Here is a 13,788-nt window from a genome sequence, read left to right as displayed (position 1 = left end):
ACTTAAAGCCCAACTCCAGACGTCTCTCAAAACATCAGACGATCGGCCACACCCCCTTCAGGGCCACAGGCTGGGATCTGAGGTCTGGACCACCCCCCGAGGGCCTGAGCTCTGGGCTCACCACAGTCTCCACCACTCCCTACCGCCTCACCCCAGCCCCTCGCTAGCTTTCCTCCCCGCCCCTGGCGGCGTCCATCTGGGTCTGCAGCGCCCTCGACTCCTGGCTGCGGTCCGCTTGTTTAACATTCTCCTGGCAAACACTTTTGAGTGTTTATTTTGTTCCAAGCAGTGTTCTGGCAACATTGATGCAAACAGCTTATTGTGGATGATATTCTGGCCCAGTTTTCTGTCCAGAAGTGTCGGCGAGGGCCCGGCAGGGGCCAGCAGAGCGGCAGCGGGAGGCGCCGGGTGAGCGCGTGCACGGGGCGCTCCGGGGTCCTGCAGAACCAGGCTGTGACACAGCGCCTCCTGGCGGGACGCGCCGTCTTGCCGTCCACACCGGGGCAGGATGAGGGGACAAGGACAGGAGCAGGTCCGCTGGGCCGGGGCGGGCTCTGTGACCCTGGGGAAGCTCCCTAGCACCGCGGACCTCCTAGGCGGCACACAGGGGACCTGTGGACCACGGCCCAGGTCCTGACTGGCTGCCCACCGCCGAACCAGAGGAGTGCAGGGCTGGGCCTGGCCAGGGAGGCAGAGCTTACGGTCAGAACTGGCAGCAGCCCCAGGCCTGAGCCCCGGCCCCCTTCACGGGATCACATTTGGGCTGCACAGGGCAGCGGGTGGGGGCCCCGCAGCAGGTGCCCGCACAGCGAGAGCCCGGGTGCCGGCAGCAAGCACAGGTGACTCCCGCATGTCCTGCCACCCGCCACCCACACCGCAGGAAGCCAGGCGTGAAATTAACTTTAGCTCCAGGGCCGGCGCGCAGACACAGAGAAATTAAACTGACAGGCGAGGTCCCGGGGGAGGGACCACCCCCACCTCGGCGCGATCACAGCAGCGCAGCAGAGCCCACGGAGCAGCCCAGGGATGCGAGCCACCGTCCCTGTCACAGCTGTCACATTGCACAGGCCACATGGTGTCCCCCACACACGGAGACATCAGGACAGGGCCCAGCAGGCACAGACCTCAAAAATACCTGTGGGACCACCGACTCTGCGGCCCTGTGGGTCCCATCCCTCAGCAGCAAAGCCACGCGACCTGCTGTGGGCCGGCCCCGGGCTCGGCACACGGGGGCAGACGGTGACTGCCACGTCCCCCTGTACGCATTTCACAGACTGGGGCTCTGGGAGCGAGTGACCTCCTGCAAGGACACGGGCAGAGCGATTCCAGGGCCACCACACGGTCTTGAAGACCAGAGCCCTCTGAGCCCAGCCCCAGGCTTCACTGCCCCCGTCCCCAGCAGCGGCCACACTGGGGTGGCATGAATGGGGCATCTCCCCACACACTTCAGACACGTCTCCAGGCTCCCAGACTCCGGCTGCTCGCAGCCCTGGCTAGTGTCCCCCAAATCTGGCCGCCCTCGTCTTTGCTCCCCCCTCCCACACAGCGACCCTGACCTCCCTGGTCCTCCCGGCCCTCACCCTCCACACCGCACCCCTAGCAGCTCCTGCAGGGCCCTCCCCATAGCCCCTCCCCAGGTCTCCCCGGGTGGCCGCTTGCGCCACTGCCTTCTGGAACAAGCCTCCCTCTCGGCCTCCGCGGCACGGGTAACTCACGCTCCCAATGCTCCTAGCTGGTCCACGAGGTCCAGCCCACCCTGCCCTGGCCACGCAGCCCCAGGCCTTCTGCACAGCCCATTCTACCTGCTAGGCCACGGCCGCCCTGGAGGCCCACACGCCTGCTGCTGCTGCTCGGCCCGAGAGTCCCCTCAACTGTCACTGCCGCCGTCCCCGCGCCTCGTGGAGTCTTTGCAAGCGACTGAGTTGAGGACGACCATGCTGCCCCTCACGCCGAGGACCGGGCAGTTCAAGCAATTGCCTTAGAGGTGCACTGCTCCCCCACGCACTGGCCCGCTTGCCGCAGAGCGAGCCGGTCTTACCCTAGGCTGCAAGCACATGACTCCTGGGATCCAGAGGGGAGCAAACGCCCTCTCCGGGGAGGAATATGGGATGGCGAGTGGTTCTGTGCTACCCCACCCCACGTATGGTCCCATCTGCTGGACCTGCTGTCACCCGTGTGGGCGTCTTCCTCCGCTCTCACTTGGACTCCGTGCTTATTTCCAGAAATCACTCACATTATTCCGTTGAAAACGCCACTCCGTTGAAGTGCTAAAACCCGCCTGGGATGTTGGGGGAGGGGCTGACATGGACAGCCTCGGTGCTGGGTGCCTCCCGCCCCACACCTGCGACCCCTTCCTGGCCACAGCTGAGAACAGCAGTGCCACTGACCCCACGAGGCCTCTGTGGCAGGGGCTCGGGGCCCAAAGCCCCTAGGCAGTCTCCAGGTTGCCCTGGCCATCGCTGCGAGTGTGGCCTGGCTGGTCACCCACGCCTGTAGGGTCGGGTCACTCCCACTACAGCCCTGGGCATGCACAGCAGCTGGGATCATCAGGCGGGCTGCACCGACCACTGACCACTGACCACCAAACACTGCTCTTCCAGGCAGCATGTGAACGCCTGCGCCCTCAGTGACCGGCCCGGGACACTCGGACGGCGAACCAGCCTGGCTCCCAGCTCACCTCCGCCCCGTGCACAGCCACGTGCTCCTCACGGGCCCACCCAGCCCCTCTGACCGTGGCTTCCTGTCTGACCACGTGACATCACACCCCTTCCACAGCCGAGCAGACCACGCCCACTAATGCATCCCCGGAGAACGCCAGCCCACTCCCGGCAGCCCCCTCTCCCCCCCAGCGCCCAGTGCCTAGCACAGCCCTGGTGCCGGCCACGGCACTTACCTCTCCTTCCCCTCCCAGCATCCGCGCAATGGGGACCCTTGTCCCTGGGACACATCGGCCTCTGGGCCTGTGTCAGGGCTGCTAGCTGCCCTGGCTGGGCTGTGTCCCCACGTAGGTGTCCATGGGACCCCAGTATGTCCCAGGCCCATGGCCCTTCACCTTGGCTGGCTCCCGTCCATCCGGTCAGGACGCGGATGCCCACGCTCCACCTCCCCACCCCAGTGTCTGTCTCCTGAAGCTCATGGGACCATTTGCACCCCTGCATCCGGTCTGCGGAGCCCCATCCCAGACCTTGCCTGGCCCAGAGCTCTCGCCCCGCCCCCCAGCACCACAGCGCCGCCAGCACTCACATTTTGATGTTCTCATGGTACTGCCGGGTGTCGGAGGGCTGGTTGTACAGCGGCTGCAGGGCGAGACAGAGAGGCATGTCAGAGCCGGGCAGGAGTGTGGGCAGGGGCCAGGCAGCCCCAGCTGCGGGGCCCAAGGCCCAGGCACCAGGGCACATCTGTGGGGCTGAGCGTCGGGCTGCCCGCCAACCTCTGTGAGCAGGAACACGGGGCATTGTGTGGGCGCCGCCATGGTGGCTGCCCTGGGGGGTGCTGGGCAGTGCTGGCCTGGAAGGAGCCACAGCCCACACTCCCCCCGGGGTCAGCCCTGGCCACCGGATCTGTCTCGAGGTAACATGGAGACCCCCCCTGCCCCGCCCAAACCCTGTGAGGTGTGGCTGCACCCTCCTGCCCAGCAAAGATGAAGTCCAGAACCGCAGTGGGAGGGGCCTGCGCCCTGCACCCTGGCCCCCACACACGCCCCGGGCACCACAGGAGACGGGAGCCAGCTGGACGCCCCTGCCACAGGCACCACTAAGGGCCTGGGGCTCGTCCCAGCTCACAGCCGCGACACCACGAGGACCGGGCTGGACAGCCCCACGAGGGCCAGAGTGAGCTCCCCAGGGCCTCAAAGCCATGGGCTGTGAGCAGGGACCAAACGGTGGCCCCACCACTCTCTAGGGTGCCCGCGTCCACAGGGCTGCAGCAAGGGTGTGGGGGCTGCTCCGGCACACCACCTGCGTCACCCACTCCTGGCCGGGGGCTTCGAGTCCTGCCTGTCTGCTTCTCCCTGCCAAGCTGGAGCCACCGCGGGGACCAGCGCAGCGGCCGCCTTGAGGCCAGCAGTGAGGCCGGGTGTGCTGAGCTGTGTCCACAGAGCCACTCGGCCGGGGTCCACGCAGGGGAGGGAGCAAACATGGCTGCTGCCCCGTGACACAGCAGGAGCCCTGGCTCAAGGGCCATCTGCTGCCCAGATGGGGAGTTAACTTGTGGCCCAGGCTGCAAGCCCCAAGCTTGGGGGAGGGTCCCCCCTCAACCCTAGCGCCGGAGGGCAGGGGGATCGCGCACTCTCTCGCCCACGCACGCTACAGCGGCCAGGGAGCACCGCGGTGGAGCGGTGGACAGGTACAGGGTGTGGGAGCTCGAGAACGGGAGAGGGACGCAGCGTCCTGGGCCTCCGGGCAGGGCCGAGAAGGGACACAGGAGGCCCACCCTGCTGCTCGGCCAGGGCCACCCGGGCATTGGGACCCCAGGCCCCATCTCTTCTCAGCCCCACACCCTGTCCTGGGCACCTCCATGGGCAGGTGGGCCTCGGCAGCCGGGGCTGGTGATGGCAAGGTCCCCATCATGTGACTGACCGCTGAGCTCCAGGCCCAGCTCCTCTCTCGAGCCGACGTCACCAGTGCTGACAGGGAGGGATTCTCCCCGCACTGGGTCATGCTGTCTGCCTAGGTGCTCGGCCGAAGCGGGGCAAGGTTTGCCCACCCCCACCGTGGAGCTGAACAGGAAAGGAGAAGTGAAAGTGGAGAGCAGAGAGCCCGTGGTCAGACCCAGGGCATAGCCCCCAGGGAGACACCGCTGCAGGAGGCTGCTGGCCCCTGAGGGCTGACGTCCAGCCTCAGGAGCCCCAGGGCCCTGGGGAGGTGCCCAGCCCCCACCCTGGCCAACAGAACAAAGACCCGGCCCCAAGTGCGGGTTCAGGCACAGCCGAGCCCTGGTTCACAGGCCAGGTCCGACAAGGGCCTCCAAACCCCAGGCCTCAACGTCCTCATCTGGAAAATGGGCACAGGACAGAGCACCTGCCTTGCTGAGTAGCCCAGAAACTCAGATATGGTAGTGACTTGGCCTTGTCTGGGTTTTAAAGAGGTCAAGTTGGCCACAGGAGCCAGGACAGGGTGGAAAGACCTCGGCGGGCTGGGCAGGGGGCCCGGGCTTCCACGGCACGGGAAGGGCCAGAGAAAGGAGACCCAGGGCTTCCAGGCGGCCAGCAGGGTCCTGGTGGAGCAAGCAGCCCCTAGCGGCGGCTCAAGGGGAAGACCCGGGAGCACCCTGCAGGTGCACCGCCACTCCCCCAGGCAAGCCAGGCCGGGGGCCCCACAGAGCCCAGATGCTCTCCTCCGTCCTGGACACAGCCCCCAAAGCAGCCAGGGCGTGGGGAGGGGCAGTGACAGCTCCAGCAGGCACAGTGTGGCCAGGGGGTGGGACCAGGGCCCACGGTCCCCCAGCCCCACCTTGCCCTCCGCGCAGGGCTGCACAGAGGCCAGGCAGCTCCCCGGGCCAAGGCCTGCGTTGGCACCAGGGGCAGGAGCCAACACTGTGGCCGCAAAGCCACTCTGAGCCCCCTCCTGAGGGGGGCCGCCCTGGGGACGGGGAGGCCCCGGGCTGTCCCTGGCCCTCTCTGAGCCCTTCCTCCTCCACAAACAGGGCCCTGGCGGCCACTGAGGGCACACCGGGGGCACTGGCGGCGTGCAGCCCGGGGCAGGGGCAGGCCCCGCCGTGACTCAGGCGGGGAGCGCCATGGCCCTGACCTCCAGCCAGCCGCGGTGACGGAGAGAGCCGGCAGGGCCAGGTGGATGGCAGGCAGCAACAGAGGCGTCAGCCCCGGCCTCAACCCCGCAGTGACACCACATTCTTAAAATAACTCCTCCACGCAGGAAGGAAGCAAGCGGATGACTCAAAGCAGAGGGGCCGGCCGCTATGAGCACACCCTCCGCCCACCCCGGCTGCAGCAGGGACCGAGAGGCAGCCAGCAGAGGGGTGGCCGGCAGAGGGGCGGCCGGCAGAGTCCGGGCTGCACGGGGGGGCGGGGCCGCCCCATGGCCCCTGCGGTGCGAATTCCACCAAAGCTCTCACACAGGGACTGCGCCCGTGGGCGGGAGCCGCGGGAGCCCCAGGAAGCCTTGGCAGAGTGCCCCTGGCCACGCCGCAGGCCACGAATGCGAGGAATCTGCAGCCAGAGCCCCCAGCCCCTGGGTGAGCAGCACCAGGCCAGCCCCACTGGACCGGGGTGGGGGGCGCACAGGGGCCCCTGCAGGGAGTGCAACCCTAAGTTGTCCCGCCTTGGACACACTGTGTGCTTGGCCACACCCCGCCCCTCGTCACTTGCTGTGTGACCACGAGCAAGACATTGCCCTCTCTGAGGCCCAGAAAACGGGAAAGGCCTCACCTGCGGTGCCCTGTCCTGTGAGTCCCTTCCGTCCCCACCAAAGGCCACCAAGCCACCAGAAACCACAAACGTGGCTGCCTTGCAGCTGAACACGGGCCCCTTCTCCCCTGCAGCCACTGGGAGTCTGGGGGCTACAGGGCTCGAGGCCAGCAGACGCCCCCTCCCGACGGGCTCAGCAGGCCCCATCCCTCAAGCCGCTACGACTCACGGGCCTCCAGCTCTGACCCCAGCAGGCCCTGGAGACGGAGCAAGGGGCAGGCGAGGGAGAACCGGGGGAATGGTCCGTCTGCTCTTTAATTTATGATTCCTTTCTTTTCAACCTTGACGCCCTGGGCAACGACCTGGCTATGGGACAGAAGCATTGCTGCGTCCTTCTTGTGAGCCGGGCCCTGGAGGGAGGGTGGCCGAGCCCCCAGCCAACGAGCATTCTGGTGCTCGGCTGCCAAGGATGCAGCGTCCAGGCCTGTGGCCCTTTAAGAACTTGTACTTTTGAACAACAGTCAGCTCGGTCGGGGGGGGGGGGGCCTGGCTTCTGAGCCCCTCCCTGCCTGAGGGCCACCTAACCACAACAGCCCCGTGGGGCCAGTGGCAGGCCCCCAGTCCCTACACACCCGCAGATGGGGGACAGCCGAGCCACCTTCTGCAGGGTCAGGCCACTATGACTCGAGTCCCCAGGGGAGCCAGGTCCCCATGGGCAAGCAGCGGCTCACCCTCAGCCTCGGCCACCCAGCCCTGCTGCCCGCACCTGGCAAAAGGGGAAACTGAGGCAAACAGCAGCTCCCTGGTGGGAATGGAAAAATGGGACAGCCAGCCAGGCTGCTCACAAGGCAGACACGGCGCCGCCACGCGGCCCAGCCATCCACCGCCGGGCACCGGGCCCAGGGCGAAACGCCCGTCCACGCAGAAACCACGCCCAGCCCAGGGCGGTTGCGCCCCTGGCACCCGAGGAGTAAGAGACGCACGACACGTGGCCCATGCACAGGAGGAGGCCACCGACCAGAGGGAAGGCCCAGTCCGCCCGCCAGGGGACTGACCTGGAGACCCTGGCCCAGGTGAAACCAACACTGCCAGGGGAGGGGGGGGTCCCCGCACACAGAGGCCTGCGGTGGAGACAGGCACCTGAGGGGGCGGCTGCTTACAGCCACTGGGGGCATTGTGTGCCACATGCATGGCGTCCCAACGGAGCCGGGGCCGGGGACAGCCCAGCGGGAGGAGCCAGTGCCCAGCCCAGCCCCAGCTGAGTCCTGGTGGGAAGTCCAGCCAGGGAGAGAGGGGCAGCACCTGCCGTCCATCTCTGCCTCCTGAGCGGGCCCGGGGGTCAGCAGCTCACTGCTCCCCAGTGGCCAGTGCTGGGGCAGCTCTCCTGCACAAAACGGGCAAACAGCCTCCCGCTGCCGACTGCTCACCACGAAACTGAGGTCCTGGGGGCCGAGACCCGTCCCCCGGCCTCTCCCCCGGGCAGTGAGTTCAGAACGGGGCTCTGAAGACATGACACGGTACTGATGCCCCACGAGCACCCACAGGCTCCAGGCCCGCCCGCCCCGGCACCCGCTCACCCGACAGCACAGGCAGGCGGGGCTTGAGTGGGGCTCCCAGGGCTGAGGCCTGGGCCTGCCGCTGCCCCCAGCCAGGCTCCAGGAGGCCCGGGTCTGCTCTCCAGCTCCACCGTGGCCCTGCGGTCCACCCACCACGGCCGTGAGAATAAAGGGAGCGACAGCTGCCCAGCACTCAGGGCCACGGCAGGCAGCGAGCACACAGAGAGCCACTCAGCCAACCTCCCTGCGGCCTGACGGGACGGGCGGGATCACTGTTCTCACTTTCCATACGAGGAAACAGGCACAGAGCCAGAGGTGCACCTGGGAGGTGCAGGCCGATCATGGTGTCCGCGCAAGGGCTCTGCGGTCTGGGCTGGGACCCACGATCGCACCACAGATGTGTGCCCCCTCCTGCAGTCCAGCCAGCCGAGCGCTCGGCCACCGCTCCTCCCCTGGCCCGGCCCCCACCCGGCCTGGCAGCCTTATCAGGAGGGAGTGCTTCCTGTGCCGGGCAGCGCTGCGGACTTCCTCCTCCTCCTCCCCCCACTCCTCACCCACCTGCCACCCGCCCGCCCACACCCCCCTCCCCTGGGCCCCAGCTCACCAGCTCCACCTGGGGCCCCAGGCCTTCCAGAATTCGGTGCGCAGCCTCGGCCTTCTTCTGCAGGACGGAGAGGCGGAGCGGTGAGAGACACAGAGAGAAGAGATTAGAAACAGAGGCCTCTCAGAGCAGCAGGCAGTGGCCAGCCCGCACGCCAGGCCACGGCCCCCTCCCGGCCCGCCCCACGCTGCGTCACGCACACAGGGGCCTCAGGACCCCGTGGCGGCCCCAGCAAGCCGGCGGAGTTGCGGTTTCTGGCGCCATGCCGAGTCCCCCCGGGCCGGCGACGTGGGCGCTGCTCCCTGCCAGGCCCAAGCCGCCGCCGTGCCCTGGAAGCCGGCTGGGTCGCCTACAGTGATCCCGAGCTGGTGCGGCGAGGGGGCGGGAGGAGGGGACGGGGCTGGAGTGCGGCCTTCTAGGATTCCTGTGTTTCACAATCACATGACGAGGTCTGGGCTGCCCTGGGGCCTCCCCGCCTCCCTCCCCTCTCACCACCAGGGACGTATTAGGAAGCTGGGAACGTGTGGCAGAGAGGACTCCCGGCTGCCGCCGCCGCAATGGGCCAGGCCCCAGCCCCCACCCCAGGCCCTCAGCCCTGAACGCAGCCATTGTGCCTCGGCCTGGGACCACCAGGCCCTCCTCCCAGGAGGCCTGGACAGGGCAGGGAGGCTGGGCGGGCAGAGGCGGCTTCCCCGTGGCTGGGGCAGGGGGCGGAGGGCAGAGGGCAGGACCCGGGCCAGTGCGGGCTGTGCAGAGAAACCAGAGCGGCACACTCGGCGGCCAAGCCAGGGGGACCTGAGGTGTTTGTCGTGCGCTGGGACCATCTTCACACAGAAACCGCCCAGCGCTGGGGAGGCCCAGGGCTCCCAGCGGGAGGCACCAGAGCGGCCCCTGCACGGTGGGTTTGTAGGTGGGCTCAAGCTGGCCTAGAACAACCTCTGCCTAGAGCCCAGGGCCCAGCCCACCCAAGGCAGAGCCATGCTCTCGGCCCCGTTCGTGCAAGCCAAAACCCCGAGACCAGCATCCTCGGAGTGCGGCTGGGGGCCGGAATCAGGGGCGGCTTGTGCGACCATGGACGGCCCCGTTACTGTGGCCGCTGTGAGCCAAGCACTGGGCGCATGGCACACGGCACACACGATCACACACAAGCACCACACGAGGCGGAGACGAGGAGCAGTCCCACTTTACAGATGGACAGACTGAGGCACAGGAAGACGATACAGGGAAGAAGTCCCTCTGTGGTACGCAGGCCCCAGGAAGGGAGAAAGCCAAGGGTTGGGCTCCACGGGAGGCCTCGGCTAGGCTTGACGCCAGCTCCCGCACAGGGAGGCAGGTGCCGCCGACAGTCACTGCAGAGCGTCCTGGGGTGCTGAGGCCGTCAGAATCCAAGCCGGGCTGAGTACAGGACTGGGTACGGGGCGGAGTAGGGCTGGGCTCCCGGAACATTTCCTGAGCACCCATTCGGCATTGAGCCCGGGAGAGATGGACGTCCAGAGAGACCCAGGAGCAGACAAGGGTAAGGTTGGGGTTCAGGCAGAGATGGGTCCGTGGGGGGCACGTGGGGGTACAAGGTGGGCACAGGCCACTCTTCCAGAAAGGGACCAGGAGAAATCAGGAGCTGGGTTTTGAGGGGTGAACAGGAGTCCGTATATACCATGAGGCTCTGGGGGGCCAGCAACAACTGCTTACGCGGACTAAGGGGTGACTCCGGAGCAGCCGGGCATGAGAGCTACACGTCCCACAGTGGGCCTGTGCCTCGGATCCTCAGCCTGAGTCCCTCCAGCCCCCGTCCCTCACCCTGTCACCCTGGGTACCAAGCCCCCAGGCCTTCTGCAAGGAACAATGACACAGCGTGTACCGTCGCTTTCCGCCTTCAGGGGGTGGCAGGGCAAGACGGCGCGGACGCAGGCCGCAGACCCGGGCCTGATCAGGGCGGAATCCAGACTCCTGGCCAGGGTCCCAGGGTCCCAAGGTCCCAGAGTCCCAGCCCTCACAGGGCCTTGGCCTCTGCTGTCCGCACACCGCTCCCCATACACCCACAGCCACTTCTGCCTCGGGCCTTTGCACCTGCTGCTGCTCCGCCTGGAACGCCATTCCCGCCTGCCCTCAGCCAGAGGGGCCTTCGCTGACCACCCCAGGACAGCCCACCGCCCTCTCGCCCTGGCCTGGCCAACTGTGCGGCAGCCGAGCAGCGGGACAGACCCGCCGTGCCTCTGCCGGAGGCTGTCTCCCCGGGACGTCAGCCCCCAGAGCCCCAGGGGCTCGGCTCTGCCCTCAGCCACGAGCACAGGACAGCGCCTGGCACAGAGGGTGTGCTCGGAGACGCTCTCTCCGGCTGGGAGGGGCTCAGGCTGGGGTCTCCCTCTAGCACCAGCTGGCGCCTCAGCGTCCCGGGTCCCCAGCACCTGCACAGAGCCCGGCACACAACCGGGCCCCCACGCTGAGATCCGTAAACGCCCCAACATCCGACATGCGTGCCCCCAACCAAGGCACACTCACGCCTGTCCCCATGCGTGTGGCCCACGCGACCACGTGCACAGGCATGTGTAAATGTACAAGAAACCACATGTGCCCCACACCTGCCACCTCACGCCGCCCTCTGTATACACATCAGCCTACCACATGACTGCGTACCGATGCCCTCAGGGACACAGGTGCACAAGCAGACACACGTGTGCCCCCATGTGCTCACTCGTACACACGGGCACTCAGCAGCCACACACACACGTCCACATGCACACGCAAGTGCCAAAAAACCACAAGGAACCACAGGCCCACACGTGCTCCCACATGCACCCATACCGATGTGCCAACCACACACAGTCCTCCTCCAGGATGGAAGACTGAGAGCCCCCATCCACCCACCGGGGAGCCCCAGGCCAGCTCCTCACTGAGCAAGCAGGCAGCGGGGACAGCGCCCAGAACCCCCGGCCGCACGCCCTGGCTCCAGGACAGTGCTCACCCAGAGGTTCAGCTGTGTCTCTGGAGAAGGAGCCCCCGGCCCAGGAGCCCGGCCAGGAGCCCTCCCCGGGGGGTGAGCAAGCAGGAAAAGCAGGCAGTTGGGGAGCCACGTGTGGGGCGTGGGCAAGGCATGGGGGCAGGACTGGGGTGGGGACCTGCCAGAGGACTCTGGGGGAGAGGAGCGGGCCTTGGCCACTGCCCAGAAAGGCCCAGATGGCGACTGGGCCTTGGGGCGCCAGGACCCCGAGTGTTCTGCAGAGTGCCCGGCTCAGCAGTCGCAGGCCTGGTGGCCGCAGGTACTGCCTCTCCACCACCCCTGCCCCGGCCACCGTCTCTGTGCTGGACTACCTCGGCCTCTCCCCAGCCATGCTCATTTCTGCAGAGCTCACGCGAGTCCACCTCCTCCATGAAGCCCACCCCGGTAAACAACCCACTGCCTGAAGTGCTTCAGACTCACGCGGCCCCCACCCGTAACTCCCCCGTGCTGCCCACGCGTGCACTCCACCCACACGCAAGGCAGGAGCTTCCTCTGAAGATCAAAGGAGGCCCCCCACGGCCCTCCGGGCTTGGCTGCGCGGTGACCCCACGCCCACCGCCGTCTGCAGGCACCTGCCTGCCCGCTGGGCCACTCCTGCTGGCAGGAAAGGCCCAGCACAGTGGCAGCTCCTGGTGTGCACCGCGTGCCTAACGAGCCCCGAATGAAGGCTCGGAAGAGCCGGAGGCCGCGCGTGGCGGGGAGCTGCGCTTCCCAGGCGCTGGCCTCGCCCTCCCTCTCTCCCAGGAACCAGCAGGGAAGGGAGTGGGAAAGGGATTAGGACGGAATCCTGCTGCTCCCCGAGGGCGTGAGTCCTGGCTGCCCCGCACGCCAGGTGCAGAGGCTCAGCGCAGCGGAGGCACCCAGCGCCCCACGGCTTGGGAAGACCCGGCTTCTCACCCTCCACTCAGCAAACACAGGTCAGGCGTCGGCGCCAGGCACTCTGGCAGGTGCCAGCGATACAGCCGGGCCAGCAGACAGCTCTGGCCCCAAGGGGCTCCTGTTCCCGGTAAGCAGGAAGTCAGGAGAGCCGACTCCTGTCCTTGGGGTGGGGGGGCAACAAGGGATGGGGAAAGCAAGAGCCAGGAAGGGGAGAGGGGCCTGGGAGGCTTCCAGGACTAGGCAGGGGCCTCACTGAGTGAAGAGCGGGGCAGGCGACAGAGACCCGGCGGGAAGGGGCTCCGAGCAGAGGGCCGGGCCGAGGGTGTGCTGGCCGGCAGGACCCAGGGCCACTGGCGGCTCTCCACCGAGTGGCCACCTGGGGGACCCTCGCCGTCCCCCACACCACAGGCTCCTGGGACCGGCTCAGTCTTGGCGCCACACCAGGCTCACCTGCCCCCTCTGAGCCTGAGCTGGCTCAGTAACGTGGAGAGGACGCAGGCACCCGTCGCATACAGATGTGGACGGGAGGAGATGCAACACGCAACGCACGAACAGCAGCAAGAGCAGAGAGCCAGCGACAGTGACGACAGCCCCAGCTGGCACTTCCTGGGTGCCAGGCACTGGCCCGGGGGCACACAGCCGTGACCGCGTGAGCCCCGGAGCGGCTGCACACAGTGGGTGCCGATGTCATCTGTCTTCGCCAAGGAGCAGGAAGCACAGGAGGACTGGCGAGACGCTCAAGGTCACAGGGTCAGGAGGCGGGAGAGATGGGATGCGAACCCAGGACGTCTGGCAGAGCCACAGTGGCCCCTTGGCTCTCCTACGGTCAGCCAGGGCAAGGGGGTGTGGGAGGGTGGCCGGAGCAAACAGGCCCCAGGAGCCCAGCAGGCCAGGGCTCGTCCTGCACCATATGACCACCTCAGGAGGTGCAGGCAGAGCCCAGCTGGCCGATCGGCAGTTTCCTGCCACGCGTTCCCGTGGGCCAGCGAGGGCCCAGCACCACCACAAATGCCGCCAGCTCCCACTTGGACTTCGAGCACTGATTCAGGCAGGGGAGAATCCATAGAACCACAGCCAGGAAGGGTGGCTGGGGCCACAGCAGGGGAAGGATGGGAGGTGCCGAGGTCACTCTGCACCCTCAGACAAGGACTAGCCCCTCCCCCCACTGTTCACCCACCCATGAAATAAAGGAGGGACCCCGGCATGCATGGGTCCTGCCGAAGATCACCAGACTCAGCTCTCAGTGGCCTCGTGGGGGTGACGGGGAGCTCACCACCTCCCCAGCACCAAGTGCCACCTCCAGGCAGCCCTTGGAGATAGCCTGCCTGGGGCACCTCGGCCCCTTCCCAAGATCGAGCCCCTCCCAGGGTCCCCAGAGCCTGCTCCAGGC

The 13,788-nt window shown here is 67.5% G+C and overlaps 1 protein-coding gene across 18 annotated transcripts in view; it reads right to left on the bottom strand.

Moving 5' to 3' along the window:
• Positions 1-13,788, bottom strand: part of NCOR2 (nuclear receptor corepressor 2) — a 163,425-nt gene that overhangs the window by 74,566 nt on the left and 75,071 nt on the right. For all 18 annotated transcript variants that reach the window (XM_062182215.1, XM_062182214.1, XM_062182221.1 and 15 more), the window contains exons 7-8: positions 8,525-8,581; positions 3,244-3,296 (exon numbers count right to left, since the gene is read on the bottom strand). In XM_062182215.1, coding sequence (XP_062038199.1) covers positions 3,244-3,296; positions 8,525-8,581 — 110 coding nt within the window. The remainder of the gene's footprint in view (positions 1-3,243; positions 3,297-8,524; positions 8,582-13,788) is intronic.

Source organism: Lepus europaeus, chromosome 23 (genome assembly GCF_033115175.1).
Source record: "Lepus europaeus isolate LE1 chromosome 23, mLepTim1.pri, whole genome shotgun sequence".
NCBI classification, from domain to species: Eukaryota; Metazoa; Chordata; class Mammalia; order Lagomorpha; family Leporidae; genus Lepus; species Lepus europaeus.
The sequence above is the reverse complement of the archived record's forward strand: the minus strand, read 5'-3'. Positions and strand labels throughout refer to the sequence as shown.